The sequence below is a fragment of the Hemiscyllium ocellatum genome, chromosome 9, assembly GCF_020745735.1.
Source record: "Hemiscyllium ocellatum isolate sHemOce1 chromosome 9, sHemOce1.pat.X.cur, whole genome shotgun sequence".
Classification (NCBI taxonomy): Eukaryota; Metazoa; Chordata; class Chondrichthyes; order Orectolobiformes; family Hemiscylliidae; genus Hemiscyllium; species Hemiscyllium ocellatum.
In genome coordinates, this window is record NC_083409.1 from 37,716,173 (window position 1) to 37,738,162 (window position 21,990).

General features: G+C 39.9%; 1 protein-coding gene across 7 annotated transcripts in view; it reads right to left on the minus strand.

The window, feature by feature from the left end:
* dnm3a (dynamin 3a) overlaps positions 1-21,990 on the minus strand; it is a 208,098-nt gene that overhangs the window by 55,108 nt on the left and 131,000 nt on the right. For all 7 annotated transcript variants that reach the window (XM_060830134.1, XM_060830133.1, XM_060830131.1 and 4 more), the window contains one exon: positions 8,251-8,360. In XM_060830134.1, coding sequence (XP_060686117.1) covers positions 8,251-8,360 — 110 coding nt within the window. The remainder of the gene's footprint in view (positions 1-8,250; positions 8,361-21,990) is intronic.

Consider the following 21,990-nt stretch of genomic DNA (forward strand, 5'->3'; position numbering starts at 1 on the left):
TAAACTGATGTCTAGAAAACAATGTTTTTTTATTCCCTACTTGATAAATTAGTTGTAGAAATATTTCATTTGTATGAGACAGTCTGAATTTTCAATTCAGAGGACTTCAGAAAAGTTCAATACTTCATTCTGTTCTGTGAAAAAGGCGAGACGTGTTTTTGAAACTATTTGTCTTGTATTCATTACGAGACTTGTAAGAATGGCAAATTTCAAAGTGAACAATTTATACTGCTGAGAAAAAAAACTGTGAAACTCAGCAGGTCTGGCAGCATCAGTGAAGAGAGAAACAGAGTTAATGTTTCCAGTTCAGTGACTCTTCTTCAGATCCTGGTCATATTCCGTTTGCAGAGCTCAGGATCCTGTGTATGAATATATGTAGATCCCAACAAGTATCAGTAAGCCACATTGCAAGTTTAGCCCCAGCTTCTTTGCAAATAATTTAGAAAAAGTGGAATTATTGTTTTATGTTAAGTCAAAAAGACTCCAACCTTGAGCATATTTGGTTCACATCTGGCTCAATCATGTCAAGTTTTTCCCAGCCCCTCTCTTTAGCAAAGCCAATCCCCACTCTCAGATCACCTTGTAATAAAACCCCAAGTTTTTTTTCACCATTGTAAGAGATCATTAATGTGTTTTCATTTTTGATCATTGACTGAAATGGAGGTTGGAGATTGCTATAACTGGAATGCCAGGAAAGTTTTGAAAGTCAAGTAATGAGCTATTCAATGCAGTTACTTGGAGTCATAGACCTATACAGCATGAAATCAGATCCTTGCTGACCAGATAATAAATCTCATCTTATTTGCCAGCATTGGGCCCATACCCCTCTAAACCTTCCTATTCATGTACCAATTTAAATGCCTTTTAAATGTTAAAATTGTACCAGCCTCCACCACTTCCTCTGGCAGCTCATTCCACATGTGCAGCCAAATGTACAAATTTTACCAAATTATGCAGAATGTACAGCACTCAGAAACAGGCCATTTCAAATAGTTCTTTCTATTTATACTCTACACAAGATTCATCCCATTCTATTGGTCATACTCAGCCATACAGCATATGCTATTATCCCCCTTTTCTCGGACAAACTCATCTGGTTTCCTTTTGATTCTTTCCCCTCTCAACTTAATCCTATGCCCTCTGGTTTTAAACGTCCCCACCCTAGGGAAAAGACCTTGTCTATCCACCCTATCCAGGCCCTTCATAATTTTATAAACCACAATAAGTTCACCCCTCAACCTCTGACATGCCAAATGGAAGCAGCAAGAGGGAGAATTCAAGAATGAATTGTTCAAAGAATCCTCTGAATTAGAAAATTCTGCCTGACAACATTCATATGATTGGTTGAGCTGCAGAATGTTAAAAGGATGTAAATACCAAAAGCTGCAAAGTGAAAGAAAAAACATTGACATCCGATAGATGGAAAGCATCTGTTGCACCCTCTGGGAAAATACAAAAAAAACAAGAATTTTTAGGATAAGAAATTCATACAAGAAAAGACCTAAGTGCACCTGATCAATTGTAGAATCAATGAATGGCTATCACCTTGCAGATCATAGCAGATCACCATTGCAAAATCAAAAGGACTTGGACAAAATAATTTTCCATCTTCTGGTCTGCATTTTTGATCTTTGGAAATTTGTTCACTCTGTCTATATTCTTTCTCCTTCCATAGCATTAGTGTTGAACTGTTCATTTGACTTAAACTCCTTGAAAGTAGATCGCAGGTTGACAGCATAGTGAAGGTTTTGGTCTGCTTTCCTTTATTGGACAGACCACTGAGTATATGAGTTGGGAGGTCATGTTGTGGCTGTGCAGGACATCGATTTGGCCACTTTTGGAGTGTTATGAGCAAATTCTGGTCTCCTTCCTATTGGAAGGATGTTGTCTAACTTAAAAAGGTTCAAAAAAGATTTACTATGATGTTGCCAGGGTTGGAGGGTTTGAGCTATAGGGAGTGGCTGAATAGGCTGGGGCTGTTTTCCCTGGAGCGTCGGAGGCTGAGGGGTGACCTTATAGAGGTTTATAAAATCATGAGGGGCCTGGACAGGTTAAACAGACAAGGCATTTTCCCTGAAGTGAGGGAGTCAGAACTAGCGAACTTAGGTTTAGGGTGAGAGGGGAAAAATTTAAAAGGGACCCAAGGGGGAACTTTTTCACGCAAAGGGTGGTGCACGTATGGAAGGAGCTGCCTGAGGAAGAGGTGGAGGCTGGTACAATTACAACATTTAAAAGGCTGAAAATGTGTTGCTGGTTAAAGCGCAGCAGGTCAGGCAGCATCCAAGGAACAGGAAATTCGACGTTTCAGGCACAAGCCCTTCATCAGGAATGACTCATTCCTGACGAAGGGCTTGTGCCCGAAACGTCTAATTTCCTGTTCCTTGGATGCTGCCTGACCTGCTGCGCTTTAACCAGCAACACATTTTCAGCTCTGATCTCCAGCATCTGCAGACCTCATTTTTTACTCGAACGTTTAAAAGGCATCTGGGATAGGTATATGAATAGGAAAAGTTTAGAGGGATACGGACTAAGTGCTGGCAAATGGGACTAGAATAATTTAAGATACCTGGTCGGCATGGACGAGTTGGATCGAAGGGTCTGTTTCCGTGCTGTAAATCTTTATGACTCTAGGTTGCATGAATTAAAAATCCTTTTCCTGTTCTTGTTAAAATAATTAGTTAATCTCCACTATTCTGAAGAAACCTGGCGTGAATTGCTTTCATCCTAAGTTCCAGTCAGACAGGCAAATTGGTCATTTTGGTGATCTCATTGGAATCTTATACAATTTGTGGATTAGTGGTGCATTTTATTGTAATAACTATTCCCAGTGAACTTGTTATACTCCTACCAAACACCTTTTTCAATCTGTCTTCCCTCTCCCATTCCCACAGTTCTAACACGTATACTAAAGCCACGGTCTTCTTCATCACCACAGCAGAACACATTCAGCTAGTTTTTATTTATCTTATTATTTAATATTGTGTTAAAACTACACCCTCTTCTCCCATCACCCCACCATTCCAATTGTGAGTCCTAATTCTATTTCTTTTCCTCCATCTCTCCCATGCTGTCAGACCTAAAAAGCAGTATTAAACTGCTTCAAGGACAAAGAAGAGTTAATTGGGTAAGAAATTAGAGTTAAATTGGAAGTGATACTTCATTGGGAGAGAGTAACTGTAAAACATATTGCTAGGAAAAGGGTTGAACCTACTGTTTATTTTAAGATATTTCTAAACTGCCATGTGTGTGAAATAAACTTTTTTTTTGTTAAAGGAACGTTTGCAAACTCACACACGAGTATGTACAGTGACTGCCTATCATGGTAATGAAACTGCAAAACTAAAATCTATCAAGCCATGTTTAAATCTATGATCTGACTTGTCCAGTAATACCATCAGCTCAGATCATAACACAGGCTAATACTCTGGAAGTATGACTTCAAAAGCCCACATGGTACTGAATTTAAGTGAATCTAAACTTGAATGTCAGCCTCAGTAATGGTGATCATCGGTTGTTATAAAAAATTCATCTGGATCATTAATATCCTCTAAGGAAGCAAATCTGCCATCCTTATCTGGCTTGGCCTTTATATAACTTCAGACATACAGCAATGTGGTTGATTCTTAACTACCCTCTAATAATTAATTAGTTCAAAGGCAGTTAGGAATAGGCAACAATGCTGACCTTGCCAAAGACACATTAAGAATAAAGGACAAAAAGTGAGATGGGTTGTTTCTATGCTATAAATACTTCGCAAATTTGTCAGATTCTATGTTCTTTCACTGTGTTGCATGATCCCTCCAATCTTCTGCACTCAGTACTGTTCAGCAGCTGACCACAACCCTTCTCCTAAGGCTTTCTGGTCTTGCTGAGAGCTGGGTGGGGCAGGGAGTTGGGAGAATTGCCCTTGTTTACTTCCAATTATGTCACAACCACAGAGTTATCCTCAGAAGTGGCTGATGAGCTTGAAATTTGTACAGTTCACTTATAGCCCTGTTTTAGTTTGAGTGTTACAATTTTAAAATAACTAGCAGCACAGTTTAATGCTTTAACAGATACATAAGACCATAAGACATAGCAGCAGAAATTAGGACATTTGGCCCAAATTTGATCTGCCATTCGATGATGGCTGACAGGATTTTCAACCCCATTCTCCTGCTTTCTCCCCGTAACCTTTGATCCCCTTGGCAATCAAGAATTTATCTATCACTGTTTTAATATACTCAATGACCCGGCTTCCACAGCATTCTGTGGCAATGAATTCCACAGATTCACCATTCTCTGGCTAAAGACATTTCTCCTATTTTCATTCTAAAGAATTTTCCTTTTACTCTAAGGCTGTGCCCTCGAGTCCTAGTCTCTTCTAGCAATGGAAACATCTTTCCAGTGTCCACTTTGTCCAAGCCGTTCAGTATTCCATAAGTTTCAATCAAATCCCCCCTCAACCTTCTGAACTTCATTGAATATAGTCCCAAAATCCTCAAATATTCTTCAATGTTAGGCCTTTCATTCTTGGGATTATTTGCATGATCCTCCTCTGGACCCACTCCAGGACCAGACATACTTCCTGAGGTATGGGGCCCAAAATTGCTCACAATAGGCTAAATGTGATCTGACCAGAGCCTTATAAAGCCTCAGATGTACATCCCTGCTTTTATATTTTCTCGAGATGAATGACAACATTATACTTGCCTTCCTAACTACCAACTCAATCTGCAAGTTTACCTTAAGAGAAACCAAGACTAGAAATCCCAAGTCCCTTTGCACTACAGATTTCTGAATTTTCTCCCCATTTAGAAAATATTCCATACCTCACACTTTCACACATTATATTTCATCTGTCACTTCTTTGCCCACTCTCCTAACCTGTCTAAATCTTTCTGCAGCCTCCTCAATACTACCTGCCCCTCCACCAATCATTGTATCATCTGCAAACTTAGCCTGAATGCCCTCAGTTCCTTCATTTAGATTATTAATGTACAAAGTGAAAAGCTGTGGTCCTAACACTGACCCTTGTGGAGCACCGCTAGTTACTGGCTTTCATCCTGAGAAGGGCCCTTTTATCCGCACTCTCTGCCTTCTGCCAAACAGCCGATCCTCTATCCGTGATAGTATCTTGCCTCTAGCAACATTTTTCTCAGCAGCCTCCTGTGCGGTTCCTTAAAAAGGCCTTCTGGAAGTCAAGATAGATAACAAGCATTGGCTGTCCTTGGTCTAACTGCTTGTTACCTCCTCTAAAAATCCTAACAGATTTGTCAGGCATATGACCTCCCTTTTGAAGAAGACATGTTGAATTTGCCCTATTTTACCATGCACTTCCAACTATTCAGAAATATGAATGTTAGTTTATTGCACAGCCCTCACTTAAAGTTATTTAAAGTAAATAATTATAAAGTTATTAGCTGAAATATTGAAACAAAGGTTAAAAGTAGGCCAAAATCAATGGTACTTAAAGACATAAGTAAGGTCAGTCTCTAAAATTGTTTCAGGCCTGGCTTGCTTGAAGAGGTCTCTTTCCTAAGTGAAGGGGTTCACATCTAACCTGTCTATGTGTCCGTACCAGCTAACCTCTCCTCCCCAGATCCTAGCCTCTGAGTTGACCATGGCAGGTGTGGTCTTGCACTCTCTCTCCCTGGAAGTCAGAATGTTGCTGACCAGGAACAACATCACCTCCACCACTTTCACTTGACCCCTTTCCCATCTATTCTTTACTGTAACTGCCCCCTTACATATAAATTTACCCTCTTTACAATCATTATTTCCTCAAACACCTCCCAGCCTGTAGCCCCAATCCTTACACATAGGTTCTCCAGTGTCCTTGCTGCAGTTTATCCCCACAATCCACTCACCTTGTATTTCGTGGTCAGAGACTATGGACTGACTGTGGTCCATCCCCATGAGCAACCTAACCAAGCAGCCAATAGCCTTGGGTGATGCCTGCAAATCGCCATGACAGTATTAGCCAACTGAGTGTTAGCCGACCAGACTGACCACTGTGGAGCCAAATACGTTGATCAAGGGCACCCTGACTGAACATGTGACCATGCCCAAGACCCTGCACAGAAATCAAAGGCTACCAGGGAACTTGTTCAGACCTCTGGTGTTTCTCTTTTGTTAGATGTTTAATAGCCCTAACAGAGACTTAACTCTGATTTTTATAGCAAAACTCTAGAAACACAAATGAATGCTTCGATTGGTTGACTAATCTACTATTGTTGTTTCTGCAATTGATGATTCGCTACTTTTTCATAAGATCAAACTGAAGACAGCCTAATGCAAGAAATTGGAGTTGACATAGCTTGATTCTTGAGCACAATGTCCAATATCTGACACAGGAAATAGAAAAGGAAATGCCACACTAACTTACCATTTCTTTAACATTAATGCAATCTCTATCACTCTCAGTTTCCATTATCATCATTAGCGGTCCCTCAAAAATGAGGATTACTCTCTTCCACTCTCATTGTGAGTCTGTAGACAGCTGTATAGACAAATGTGGCTTCTGCAGGATCTGTTACACTTGGGGCAGGTGGTGATCATGGGAAGGGGAGAGTGGAGCATTGGTGCGGCAGCATGTTCCTTAAGCTGTTTTTGCTTGGCTTCCACTTTTTCTTGACAGCAAGTCTTGAGGTGCTTGATGCCTTCGCCGGATGGTACTCTTCACTTTGGATGGTCTTGGGCTAGTGATTTCCAGGTGTCTGTGGGAATACTGCACTTCACCAGTGAGGCCTTGAGGGTATTACTGAGTTTCCTCTGTCCACCTGGGGCTCACCTGCCATTTTAGAGCAGGGAGTAGAACACCTGCTTGGGGAGTCTCGTATCGGTCATGCAGACGACATGCTCAGCCCAGTGTAGCCAATCAAGGGTGGACCGTGATGCTGGGGATTTGGCCTGGTCTCAGTATCTACACTTACCACATGCAGTCACCTTTATCAGCTAAATAGCCAAATACCATAGAAGTCAATTATATCAGAACCTACCAAACATATTTAGCAGCATACCAACTCTTTCAGGAAACATCAGGTTTTCAAGCAACTACAATCAGCAACTCAACTCTACCATCCCCATGGTATCTATTGATATTATAGGAGACAGTTGTTAAGTGAAAACTTCAGGCATTTTGTATCAAGCCTTTTTTAAAAATATGTTGGTTACATTAAATTTCTGGTTTTACTGCCCAATGTGTAGCAGCCAAATCGTGTTAACACCAACACATAAGCCTGCACTAATTAAGGTCCTGTTGTGCTACTCCATGGTGGTCAAGTAATATGTTATTTTATAAGGTCACATCAGCACAATATATCACTCTAATACTGTAAGACAGAGATGTTGCTTTAAAACAAGAAATGAATATAAAGTTAAGACTACAACAACTTGTGTGAAAATTGACTTTATTATTGAGGAGAATCGGGCACACAGCTTTACACACTGCTGGATCAATTAGGAGCTGGCAAACAATAAGCCTTTTCTTACATAAGAATGCTTATGCTTCCTGAGACTTACCTGCTTTTTTTTCAAAATGAGTATCCCACTATATTGGAATTTTCTACTGTTGTCAGTTATGCAGAAAGCAGCGATGTTGCAAAGAGTCTGGCTATAACTTCACAGTACCACAGAGCAGCTTTGGAGCTACCCAACTGCGGAAGACTAAACAATGTGCTGGACTGTAAATATTCCTTAAGTTATTACACCAGGTTAGTCTAGGTGGGTGAGGGGGCCATTTCATAGGTTTCCATTACACAATGAAAACTGACTTTTTTGAAAGGAAATGGCACATAAATAACAATATGTCTATAGTTTCCTTCGGTTAGATTTATTTAATGAATTAAAAAGGATTTTTTTTCTCCCAGCTCGACATTATTTTAGATGATTTCTCCAAGCAAACACATTTTGTGCAATAAAGAGACAAAATAGCTTTCGTAAAATAAGCGCTTGCACTTCAGCAGTGTAATCTACTCCTGAAAATATAAAGGCCTGGGGCAGAAGATTTCAGGGGGCCTAGAAGGGAATTCAGTGGTGAGTCCACGGACTGGAAATAAGCGTAATGCATGGAGGGCATCTCCCCCAACCCCCACTGAGAAAGGAGACCCCTTTCTTCTTGTCTTTGTTCATACAGCAACAACCGCCTCCCCCCACACCACCCCAACCCCCACCCTCTGCCACAGCTAAAACATAACAGTTGTGGCATGTAATATCCAGTCCCTGATTCTAACCACAAAATATGTAAACTCCATTTCCTAGCATTCTTACCTCTGCTCTGTATTATAAAGTGCAAAGACATATTTGCTGGACATGAAAGTTTTCTCCACATCTCGAATTTTCAGATTGTCCAATGGTAGCATATACTTCTTCTCTTTCTCCTGTAGATAAAATAAGAAATAAGCTGTTTAATTTAAAATAAGGGCTGATTGTTTAAAAAGAAATGCATCTACAAAGACACATAGTTTAACAGTCACTATTTCCCATTGATTTCTCTGGAAACTTATGAATGAGGATAACCTTTTATTCAAGAATAGTTTTGCAACCTTGATTGCTTTTCTATTATTGATCACACCTTATGCCATGCTTTATTGCAATGCATCTAATGCTCAGACAGTGTTTTTACTAAATTTGTGGAGTTTGCTTTCATTTTGTAAGAAAGAAACTGATCTTAGCCTCCTCATTCATTATCCACCATGTAGCATTGCAGCTAAAGTACACTGCTAACTTGCCTATTCTCACCATTTTTGTGCTGAGTTAATGCTTTCTGTTTGCTCTTAAGGTCATTGTTCATTATAGATACTGTGCAGCCTGTTCTACCTTTATTTAAAAGCAATCTGAAATTACAGAAAGCATGTGGCCAATACTCATAATAAAACAGTATATATTTCAGCAGCCCATTTATTTAATTTTTTGTTTGAGCAGCGTATTCATCACTGCCAGTGTTAACCAACTCAAGCCTTTAAATTGCACTAAGCAGACTGGAAATTTAAAATGTAATGCACAATTTAAAAACATAAATTTGCACTTCATTACTTCATAATTAGTATTATATCCCAAATTAGTATATTTTAAAAGTTGTGGAGAATTCAGCATTATATATTTAGGAACAATTCAGTGCCGCAATATATGATTTTATGTCTGTCATTATTGTTATTTGTGAGTATGCAACTGTTAATATCTTTCTCAATTTAAACTGAGTCTGCATCCATAGACAACATGCCTCCATGAGGCTGAACCTTTCTGTTAATGTCAATAGTTGTCGTGATCACGAGACCACGTGTCATATCAATGCCAGGAAAAAGAGCAGGAAAGCAGAACAGAACTTCACCACATTAAAGGCAACTTTTTAATTCAACACTTCCAGGTAATATTTTAACAGAGTACAATTGTTAGGATTTTGACTTTAAGCTGAAAGTTTAAAAGAAAGACTTGAAATGTAGGCATTTTCGAAAGTAGTGACTCATGAATGGAAAGGATGCACTGTGGCATTTCAGCAATGCTGCCTTGACAGACAATCTCTACCACACAGAAAAAACAAAGGCAGCAGGCACATGGAAACATCACCCTCTGCAAGATTCTCTCCAATTCACACACCCTTCAGACTTGGAAATACAATGTTCCTTCAAGTTTCCAAACTCCTAGAACTCCTTTATTAACAGTTACTTCACATATAAATCTTTCTAATTTGTATTTATGCACTGGCTTATTATAACCTTAAGATATATCAAAGAAATTTACAGCAAGAAGTTAGGCTTTGAAGAGAGGAACAAAGAGAGGAGGAGGAAGATTTGATGTACCACCAAGAAATTTAAAAGATCTTTACATAGGAGAAAGGAAAAGCAGTCTGAGTAAGGAAATAATAGGTGTAGGGTTGGTTTTAAGATGTAGCCATAAAGAGGACAGGGTAATGGGTAGCAGATCACAGGGGGATTTTGAATTGTACAGTCTAGACTATGAATTGGCTTGATTAGACATTACTTAGGGGGTAGAAAATAGAAAGTTGGAATAATGCTATGCATCCAAATTGGCAAGATCTGACGGGTCATGCTCTAGTCATTTATATTGGAGCCTCAGCCTTTCAATATATTCATAAATAATTTGTATTCTTCATAACAAATATCACAAAGATCATGGGAGTGAAGATGGGTCACAGATTGGCCATCATCTGACCGAATGGTAGAACATACTAAAGGACTAAACAAGGTACTCCTAGTACTACCTTCCTAAACACACGCAATGTAGGAGGCCCTCAGCTTCACAGATCAGGTATGACAGCCAAAACTATGTTTACAGAAAGAAAGCAGCTACAGATTAGTTACTTTTGTGATTGAAGGACTACATATGTTCAATGACATGCCACCTCAGTGGAAGTCCAGAATCAACTACATTGCTGTGTGTGTGGAGTGGCATGTAGGCCAGACCAGACAAAGATGGCCTATTTCCTTTCCTAAAGAACATTAGTGACCCAGATGGATTTTTAATGACAATTACCAGTGGTCACATGATCGCCATTAGGCTAGGCTTCTATTCTGTATACTTATTAAATTCAAATTTTACCCTCTGCCATAGTGGGATTCGAACCCATGTCCTCATTAGTATGGGGCTCTGGATTACTAGTCCACTGACATTACTATTATACCTGAGTCTCTTCTTTACATTGTAGCATCCTGTCAATCAGGAATTGGAAGGAAGGGAGAAATGCAGGAATATTACAATTACCAGCAAAATAGTACTGAGTATATTGCTGGAACTGCGAGTTGACAAGTCTACAAAGTGTGGATGGATTTTTTAAAAAGCTAGTGAGAAAACTGATGCAATGATTTTAGTTTCCCAGAACCTTTAGATTGGAAAATAGTGAATGTAACTCTTTTATTCAAAAAGGGAGGCAGAAAGCACAAAACTACAGGTGATTTAGCTTAACATCTGTCAATGTTAGAAGCTATTGTTAAAGATGTAATAACAAGGTACTTGGTATGTTCAAGGTAATCAGACAGAACAGCTCTGAGCAAAGGAGGGTAACCGGACCAAAAACATTAACTCTGATTTCTCTTCACAGATGCTGTTGAACCTTTCCAGCAACTTCTGTTTTGTTTCAGAGCCAACATGGTTTTGTCAAAGGCAAATCATGTTTAATGAATTTATTGGAGTTCTTTGAAATGCTTGTGCTGTAGATAAAGGGGAGCCAGTGGACGTGATGTACATAAACTTCCAGAAGGCATTTGATAAGGTGCCACAAGTAAGGTTTCTGCAGAAAATAAAAACTCATGGTGTAGGGAGTAACATATCAGCATGGACAGGAGATTCGCTGACTAACAGAAACCACACAGTAGGAGTAAATTTTTTTTTCACGTTTGCAAGATGTCACAAGTGATGTGCCTTAAGAGTTGATGCTAAAGCCTCAACTTTTTACAATTTATATAAATAAATGGATAAAGGGACCAAAGGTATAGTAACTAAATTTGCAGATGACAGAAAAATATGTTGTAACATGGGTTGTGAAGAAGACAGAAGGGGGATATAGATAGGTTAGGTGAGTGGGCAAAGATCTGGCAAACAGAATAAAATGTGGGAAAGTGAAACTGTCCATTTTGGCAGAAAAAAAAGTATGGATGAGAGTTTTTCCTCTCATGGATCTCCAGGACTCGTTTTCCCTCGCATTGCTGTGGCATACACTTTTCCTTGTATCTCTGAGACATGCTTCTCCTTGTTCCACTCTGGGGGAGCACTTCCCTGAAAGCTGCTCCAGGACTGCTAAAATGAGAGAAATAAAAGAAAAGAAAGGAAAAGAACAGATGAAGCTCTCTACTCTGCCACTATTGTGCCAAAACTGCATCTGGTGGTAAGCGTGGTTTAGTTGGACCAAAGGGTCTGTTTCCATGCCGAATGACTCTACTGTTGTCAGTACTGGTCATCATACTTACAAAAGAATATTAATGCATTGGAAGCAGTTCAGAGAAGGTTTACTAGATTAATCGTTAGAACAAGTGGATTGGCCTATGAGGAAAGGTTAGACAAACTAGGCCTGTGTCCTTTCGCGGGTCGAACAGTCAAAGATGACTAAATAGAAACCCAAGATCCTGAATGGACTTGACTGGGTGGATGTTGAAAGGATGTTTTCTCTTTTGGGAAAATCTATAGAACCAGGGGTCATAGCTTAAAAATAAGACAGAGACCAGGTTTTTTTTCCTTTAATTGGGTTGAAAGTCTTTGAAATTCCCTTCCACAAAATGCAATGGATGCAGGATCTTAAAATATTTTTAAGGCAGAGGTAGATAGATTTTTAATTACCAAGTGGATGAAAGATTATCAGATGTATGCAGGAATGCAGAGTTGAGGTTTAAATCAGATCGTCTAGGATCTTATTGAATGACAGAGTAGGCTCAAAGACCTATTTTTGACCTTTGTTTATAAGTTTAAGAACTTCAGGTCATTCCAATCACTTTACAACCAATTAAGAACATTTTGAGGTATGGTCATTGCTGTATTGTAGGAAATACAGCAATCAATTTCGGCACTACAAGGTTCCACAAACAGATGAAATAATGACCAGATAAATATGTTACAATGGTCTAGATTAATGGATAATTGCTGGCCAGCACACTGCTCTTCCTTGCTCTGCTTCAATTTACGTCCACGTGTAAGGAGATGTGTCTTGCTTTAAACCTCATTAGAAAGATGCAGCACTCCCTTAAAAGCAATGAGGCATCAGGCAAAAAACTGTTTTCAGGTCTGGAGCTGGACTTGAATTTACAGTCTGCAATGAAATTTCAAGTGTGACTTTTGACTGAATGAGAGACATCCTCCTGTTCAAGGTTGCAAAGAATCAAAAATGAATTTGGCTTTGACAAGAAACAATGTTTACACAATGGCTTGGACACATTTCAACAAAAAAGGCCAAACATCTTTCACAGTCCTGGGTTTATATGTATACAAAACAGGATCAGGGTACATGGACATGGACTGCAGAGGCATGGGAATATCATGATCTCATCAGCTCTCTTCTAAGTCATGTGCCATCCTGACTTAGACACCGATTACCAATGTTTCATTATCACTGGGTCAAAACAGTGGAACTACTTCACTAAAAGCACTTAGAGTATAATTACCATAGGAACTGGTGCAATTTGAGAAAGCAGCCCACCAATAGCGACTCAGTCCCATCAAGGGACATGCGCAAAATGACAGCCTTGCAAGGCCATATTCCATGAATAAATAACAAAACTATCCAAAGAGAACAGAAGATGAATGCGCCAAGAGTGACTTTGTTGCAGAAAGGGTATGGATAACTGAGGCACCCAGGCTAATTCAAAGGCAATAACAATGAAGGAATTCATTCGATCTCATCATCCCTGCCAAACTGACAGACAGAAAACCAGCATTTATAGTAGTGACAGTATTTACTTGTGTTCTTCATGATGAGTAGGCGTTGACTGGATTAAATCATATGGGATTCAAAGAAAGCTGTTCTGGAGAATCATGCAAAGTCTTAATTCCACAACTGGTGAAAGTTCAAATCAATTCTATTGTGGTCAGTTGGGAATTCTATGACTATAAACAGTTTATGGTCAAACTATGGCATTATAACTTCTGTTTATTGCATCCTTCCTCTTAAAAGATTTTCAATATAAATGATGGTATCAGATTGCATGTTCCAAACTGCAACAGTGACTTAAAGAGATGCGCCATGTTTAGGCTGGTGATCCTGTCATTCAGCAAGTGGCAGAAAAATGAATAAATAATTCATTGTGCATTACTCCTGCATAATTTATCACAATGGCACAAGAGCTGTTTCCACTTTCTCAGACAGGAAGTGCAACGTGATATGCCAGAAGGGTAAAACAAGGAACCAGAATAATTTCAACAATATTATGATAACCATTGAAGAGATCCTTCCAAAAAAATCCTTGTACTTACAGAAGAAGTTCTGCTCATATTCCTAGAATTGTAGCATCAGTTTGTAGGCTGCACCAAGCTCTGTTGGCAGTTCTATTACCGCCTCCCCACCGCCCCGTCCCGGACGAGTCAGAAACAAGGCAATGTTGAAGCAAACTATATAAATATCTGACTATCAAATCAGGGTGCAACACATTGTTTATTTAATAATCAAGTTTAATTAAATTAGCTTGTCTCTTGCATTATAGCATGAAACGATTAATTCACACACCATAGTCAACAAGCTGACTACACCATATATTTATGTGGTTAAGTAAATGGATATATACATAGTGGGTCTCTCCTGGTGAGGCTGGCAGGATATCAAAAGCTTTTCTCGGTAGGTTTTCCAAGACGTTCGCCAGTTACAGAACAGGGTGGCCTGGTTTAAGAAAGGTCTGTTATTGAATTCATTTCATTTTGTAATTGTATCCTTTAGTTAATAGAAAGTTTCAATGAAGTGAGAATGTATGCAGGCCAGCACGCCCTCACTTAACTATCAGGTGGTGATGCCCTTGCATCATCAGTTCCACCCAAATTAATTTTCGAGGTGACTTGATGCCACAGGAATGATGACTAGCTTTCTCACAAGCAGGAAAACATTTGTCTTCATTGTCAATTATTTGCATCAGAACACTGTGGCTAGCCTTAAAATCTGTGTATTGTTTTGATGTTGATTGCATTAACATTACGGGGAACCTCATCCGACAACTTGATAAACAGATGTCAATTTTAAACCCACAGGTTATGTAGAGGAGGTTTAAACATCTTAAAAGAGTCAACCTGATTCTCAACCACCTAATTCCAGCCTTAAGGGAGACCCTTGTGCCTGCTCCACCATTTGAGAAGTTCAGAGCTAATCTAGTTATTTCACATTCCTGCTTATCCCCGATGAACTTTCAAAACTTTGTTTATCAAGAATCCATTGACCTCTGCTATATTATGAATTCACCAACCTGTGGTTGTGGAAGAAGCTATCGTCAGCAAGTAGTTTAGTCACTCAAATATTTTAAGGGGACTTTGTGCCCTCCACTTTAATTTTTAGCTTTAATGCCTGCAGGGAATGTTCCTGGATCTTGGGAAAGTTGCAGCTGAAGAGGGGCATGAAGGACTGGCCTTAACAGTATTGCTTGTGGACTGACGTTATCAAGTTTAATTCCACACGTATCGGAGGCTATGATCTCAATTGACAAGCCAGCTCCAAACCTGAATGCCTGACTCCCTTTCTCTTGTTGGATTTTTTCTTTACTCCATTTTCCAGCTGCCTTTGTGCCCAAGAGTGTCAATGTTTCTGACTGGAGCAAGTAACTTGCGAGAAAAATATAAATGTTGTTACATTTCTTGGACCTACGGGAAAGGAATTTACTTCTCGTTTTTTCAGTCACAACTCCTCCCTGCATAAACCATACCCTGCAGTTAATTTCAGGCCCACAGAACGAATGGGAGATGAAACGAGAAATATGCTGAACTCCTTCATGTGGTGTCATGCAGCAAATCCATACTCCAGAGAAATTAGTTAAAAGCACTTTTCCATCAGAAGCTGCAAGAAAAGCCAAAAAAAACCAGCACTGACACTGTTGGGCACCATTGGTGGTGAAAACATGCCACTACCTCAGGTCAACATCAATAACTTCAGTGTGGCCTGTGAAATGAAGATGTCTATCTAAAAAAAGCCTTTTTGACATTTGTTAGTGCAGACACTTTTCTGAAGGATGAACAAACAATGATAGTCTACTTCAAGCTAATGACGACGAGGCATGAAAATATAAGGTTTTCCAGTCCGAGCATACATGTGCCAAAATTCAGAAACCCAAGTATTCTTAATTACTCCTCACTGACATGAAGCTGACTGTCTATAATACCATGGCAAATCTATCAAATTCATCTAATATCCTCCTGCATTCCCAACTGCAAAGATTCATCATGGACTAGAGCTTCTAATAAGGCTATACATATACATATACATACAGTCAGAGTCATAGAGATGTACAGCATGGAAACAGACCCTTCGGTCCAACCCGTCCATGCCGACCAGATATCCCAACCCAATCAAGTCCATATCCCTCCAAACCCTTCCTATTCATATACCCATCCAAATGCCTCTTAAGTGTTGTAATCATACCAGCCTCCACCACTTCCTCTGGCAGCTCATTCCACACATGTACCACCTTCTGTGTGAAAAAGTTGCCCCTTAGGTCTCTTTTATATCTTTCCCCTCTCACCCTAAACCTATGCCCTCTAGTTCTGGACTCCCCGACCCCAGGGAAAAGACTTTGCCAATTTACCCTATCCATCCCCCTCATAATTTTGTAAACCTCTAGAAAGTCACCCCTCAGCCTCCGACGCTCCAGGGAAAACAGCCCCAGCCTGTTCAGCCTCTCCCTATAGCTCAAATCCTCCAACCCTGGCAACATTCTTATAAATCCTTTCAAGTTCCACAACAGCCTTCCGATAGGAAGGTGACCAGAATTGCATACAATATTCCAAAAGTGACTTAACTAATGTCCTGTACAGCTGGAACATGACCTCCCAATTCCTATTCTCAATACTTTGACCAATAAAGGAAAGCATGCCAAACGCCTTCTTCACTATTCTATCTACCTGCGACTCCACTTTCAAGGAGCTATGAACCTGCACTCCAAGGTCTCTTTGTTCAGCAACACTCCCTAGAACCTTACCATTAAGTGTATAAGTCCTGCTAAGGTTTGCTTTCCGAAAATGCAGCATTTAGCTGAATTAAACTCCATCTGCCACTTCTCAGCCCATTGGCCCATCTGGTCAAGATCCTGTTGTAATCTGAGGTAACCATCTTCGCTGCCCATTACGCCTCCAATTTTGGTGTCATCTGCAAACTTACTAACTGCACCTCTTATACTCGCATCAAAATCATTTATGTAAATGACAAAAAGTAGAGGACCCAGCATCGATCCTTGTGGCACTCCACTGGTCACAGGCCTCCAGTTTGAAAAACAACCCTCCACCACCACCCTCTGTCTTCTACCTTTGAGCCAGTTCTGTATCCAAATGGCTAGCTCTCCCTGTATTCCATGAGATCTAACCTTGCTAATCAGACTCCCATGGGGAACCTTGTCGAACGCTTTAATGAAGTCCATAAAGATCACACCTACCGTTCTGCCCTCATTAATCCTCTCAAACCTGCTCAGGTGAAATAACTTACAAGTTTTGCAGCAACAAATTATCAATGCCATAGAATGACCCTTCATTGTAACCTCAACCATTGCAGCGAAATATCGACCAGTTCACATGAAGATTGCAATACAAATTATGCAGTTTAAAATCTCAAGTATGCCTCGAGTCAGGAGATATTTTGTTTTTTTCATAAATCTCCAGACAAATTAAATGGACAACAGAGCAAACAGTGCTTTCTGAAAAATAAGCATTAACCACATGAAAAACATCTTAAAGAAAACTCCACTGAATTACAAAATTGTTATGTCGCAGAAGAAAGCCATTCAGCCCATTGTGCCCACACCAGCTCTTCAAATGAGCATCATTACCAAGTGCCAATCTCCTGCTTTATTTTTCCCTTAGCCCCTGTACTCTAATCTATTCAAACAATCATCCAATGCCCTCTTGAACGTCTGAATTGAACTTGCTTCCATGCTGTGCACTCCAAACCCTAACTAATTGCTGTGTGAAGAGAGTTTTCTCCCCTCACATCACCCTTGCTTGTTTTGCACATCAGTTTAAATCTATGCCCTCTTGTTCTTGCTTGTTTTACAATCAGGAACATCTTCTCCATATCTACTTGGTGCAGCCCACTCATGATTTTGAAAGGCTCTATCAAATCTCCTCTCAGCCTTCTTCTCTCCAAGGAGAACAGTCATAGAGATGTACAGCATGGAAACAAACCCTTCAGTCCAACTCGTCCATGCTGACCAGATGTCCAAAATTAATCTAGTCCCGTTTGCCAGCACTTGGCCCATATCCCTTCCTATTCAGATACCCATCCAGATGCCTTTCAAATGTTGTAATTGTACCAGCCTCCATCCCTAACATGGAAACAGGTGGTTTAATTTACCTTTGATATACTTAAAATACAAGTGTAAAATGTGGTATTATTTTATTGATCCATGTGTTTCTGGCCACTTTTATTTAAAAATCTTGAAAGGCATACTGAACAATCTACCCATGGGAATAGCACTGACATATTGTATTGATGACATGTGGAACTTCTTACAGGTTCGTAAGGTTTGTGCAAAACTAACAGATGTAATCATGCAGAATTCCAAACCGGGCAATTTTGAACAAGTAGCTTAAACAGGTACCGAGGAACAAAAAAGTACATTATTCCACAGAAATAAACATGCCTGTGGATGTTCACTGATCTTGATTATGGCAAAACAAGCTAGTTTATAATGTTGACATCAGAATTTGAATCATATTGCATTAAAAAGTGCACTTCCGTGCTCCGACCAAAAGAGACTGGATTGTTTCTGTACTCTGAGTTGATGTTGATTAGCTTGGTATCCCTTCAAGGGAGTTTACAAGGCTCCTTACTTATGATGTAATGATGACTGGCAGTCAAAATGTGCTGTACTCCTAGAAAATTAGAAGCACCAGTTTGTAAAACAACAAAGGAATTACAGAAGCATAGCTTTTCTTCAATTTGACAGAGACCAATGAATGGAAGAGTCTCACTCTCATGCAGTGTTCATATATAATGGCTGCAAATTTGACAATATGTGCTACTGATGCTCATGGTATAGAAGCCCTGAAGGCAAAATAGCATCAACTACGCAGGTGCCACCCACATTGTGTCTCAAGCCAAGAAGGACACAAATGTAAGCAACCTGTGCATGCATGCATGAACATTTCAAAATGTGGACCCCACAATTGTGGCGAACTCCCATGTTAATCACTCATGTGCCTACTCAGTACTATGGGGAACCTCACATTAGTGGTATTGAAAGGGTCAGGCATCCAACTCATAGGTGAAGTGCTCTGGGCTCACTTCTGCTGTGATAAAATTAGTTGAAAGACACTGACTCCTTTTTAGCAATATGTTGGTGAGCTTATAAATCCATTTAAGGAGACAGTTGGAATTGGTAACCCAAATCTGCAGACATGGGGGTTGCAGTTGACACACGTCGGGATCTGCAATGTGACCAACAAATGCAGGAGAAGCAGAGAAGGTAAGCTCTGCCAAGATGAACAGGGCTTTCCGCAGAAGGCTCTACTCACTAAGAAACTCAAGAGCACTTCTTATACCTGTGTCTCTTTGTGGTTCAGTGCTATAGGCACCATCAAGACAATGGTCACAGAATTATATCACCCCCTGCAACACCATCTGGAGCCTCACATCAAGGCGATAATACCAGTCGTCATAACGTTTGGGTGTCCAGATCATTCTAATACATCAGGAGGCAAAGTCAATAAATCTTAAAATGCATCTGGAAGATAATGGCTGTCACCCCCAGAAATAAATAAAAGCATAGTGTTATAATGTCAGATCAGAACCCTAAAATACAATGGGCATTTTTAGCACTTAATTCCAAAATAATTTTTTTTAAAAATAAGTCTGTTACAGAGACAAAATGACTGTGGATATACATTTACTGCCTGGCTGGCAAACTTTCGATGTGGGACCTATGGAATGCAACACCTAAAGTCATCAACTACATTTCAGACAGACGAGGCTGTGATCTCTTGTGACTACAAAGATAACAAGGGGTCGACGACAAGTCACCCAACATGCATTATGTCCCAAACTGTAGATAGTCTAAAAAGTCAAGTTAACATGGGTTTCAACTCCACTGAAGTGGGCTAGTTGGATTGAACGTTCATGTGTACAGCCTAGGTTTGAACATTAACATTCCATAAAATGCACAGTCAAAGAATTACCCCCTAGTAACCCCTGCCTTGCAGTTATAGACCCTCCATCGTTCTGAGTGCTACAAAGCTAGTTAGCATGAGCCAAAAACAAGGGAAACAGGACAACAAAAGGGCCTTCTCTCACCCTGAATGCTGGATTCTAGTCACAGTTAAAAGAAATCTGAGCTACAGAATTTCAAATAATCTAAAAAACTAAGGAACATGAAAGCTGAAAATGTGTTGCTGGTTAAAGCACAGCAGGTTAGGCAGCATCCAAGGAACAGGAAATTCGACGTTTCGGGAAGGGCTCTGGCCCGAAACGTCGAATTTCCTGTTCCTTGAATGCTGCCTAACCTGCTGTGCTTTAACCAGCAACACATTTTCAGCTCTGATCTCCAGCATCTGCAGACCTCACTTTTTACTTAAGGAACATGAAACCCAATGTTCAATTACCAATGTCATTACTACCGGTAACTTCTACTACAATGACTGCAAAGGTTCAACTATGCATTCTTCCTCAACAATTAAGAGACTGATCTAAATATCTTTTTTAAAAAACATTTATTCTGTGGAGACTCACCTGTTATTTCTAATCTGTATACATGTGTGTTGCAACTCTAAATTTTCACTTATATAATAATGTTTTAAAATCTCACCTTTTGTATTTGAAAAAAGTCTGGTTAACTTAGTTCTTCTTGAAGCTTAAGCTCATTGGGTCTTGAATAAAGGTAGCCACAAAGGAAAGGAGAAGTTTTTAAATTAACTTTCCTTTTTGCTCGCAACAGAGAGGGTGAGTGAATAAAAATGGGTGCTAAGTCATCTTTCTTCATCCAGAAGTTTAACAATTTTGGGTATCCTGTCTCCAACCATATAAATTGGGAACTTTGTCTGAGGTCTGGTTGTAATAATACAATTTTATTGGATTAGTCAGATTCGCAATGGTGTAGGGTGCACATGGTTCTGTGGACTCCTATGTCAATGAGGAGTAATATGGGAACTCCGAGGACTATCAATCTTTCAGTGTCTGTTTATTTGAACGCCTCCTTATAGAATCATGTTAGGTGCAACGAGGTGTAGGAAGCCACTCAAATGGAGGAATGTAAAAAGGAACGTGGCACTGAAAGTATACAATAAAATCATTAAATAGATACTATTTTTGCAGCCTCAACTGGGATATCCAAAGGTTGTGTTGCCTGCCCAGTGTCAGAGTTACAAACATCTCCTTGGGGTAGAGACAAATTGAGCCAGGACTTTCTAACTTTGTTCTGTGCCAGGGCACGCCCCATCACCATAAACAGGAAAGCCACCAAATTCTTATATCTGTCAGGTACATAAATGGTTAGTCAATAATGCCCCCTCCTTCTCCTTCAGATGCCAAGGCGGTGGGGGCACAGCGACACCAAAGTCCAGCACAGCAAGTGATTTTTCTCATGGGGGAGGGTTTGAATTGCAGGGTGGGGGTGATGGGGATTTACAAGCAAGTACAAAGAAATAGTTTTCAGAGGCCACATTCCTATCTCCTATCTGTGCCACCAATTACCACCAGACTGGGACAGATAAGCCCCTACCACAAGTTTGCAGACAGCCCATTCCATTCTTGCAATCAGAAAGGTGAAGCTTAAGCCTTCCCATTTAGAACTTAGTTCCTGTCGTGTTGGATATCTCCCCAATGCCCTCACACCACTTTCTCTCCCTCTACTCAAAAGGGGAAGATTCTGCCCATTCTTCCATGGAAATGATCTACTTTTTTTTGTCATCCAAGTAGGAACTTATTATACTGGTGCAACTGGGATTTTGAGGAGTTTGGGTCCAAATTAAAAGAAAGAACCTCAAAGATACTAAGCGCTGAATTGTTATTTGAGCCACACAGCAATTGCTGTAGGGCCAAGCAGATTAGATAACTGAACACACAACCTGACAAGTGGAGCGGAAAGATGAATTTTCAATTCACGGCATTTTGGTCCCTGTACTGGGAAAAGGAGGAGATGTCCTATTAGGATGGTCACCATTTTAAAATAGGCTAAGATCAATATCTAATCGACTCATATAACTATGGGGCTAAGAATTGAAGAGTAGTAATTTGTTAGTGAATGAGATTCATGCAAAGAACAGCAATAGAAATAAAACCTGCAAAGTTCTTTATCTGAACATGCAATGCATTTATAAGATCAACTTAAAAAGATAAATTGTTGAGATCCAATGGTCATTAGAGGACTTGCAACATGGTGACTGAAATTGGAA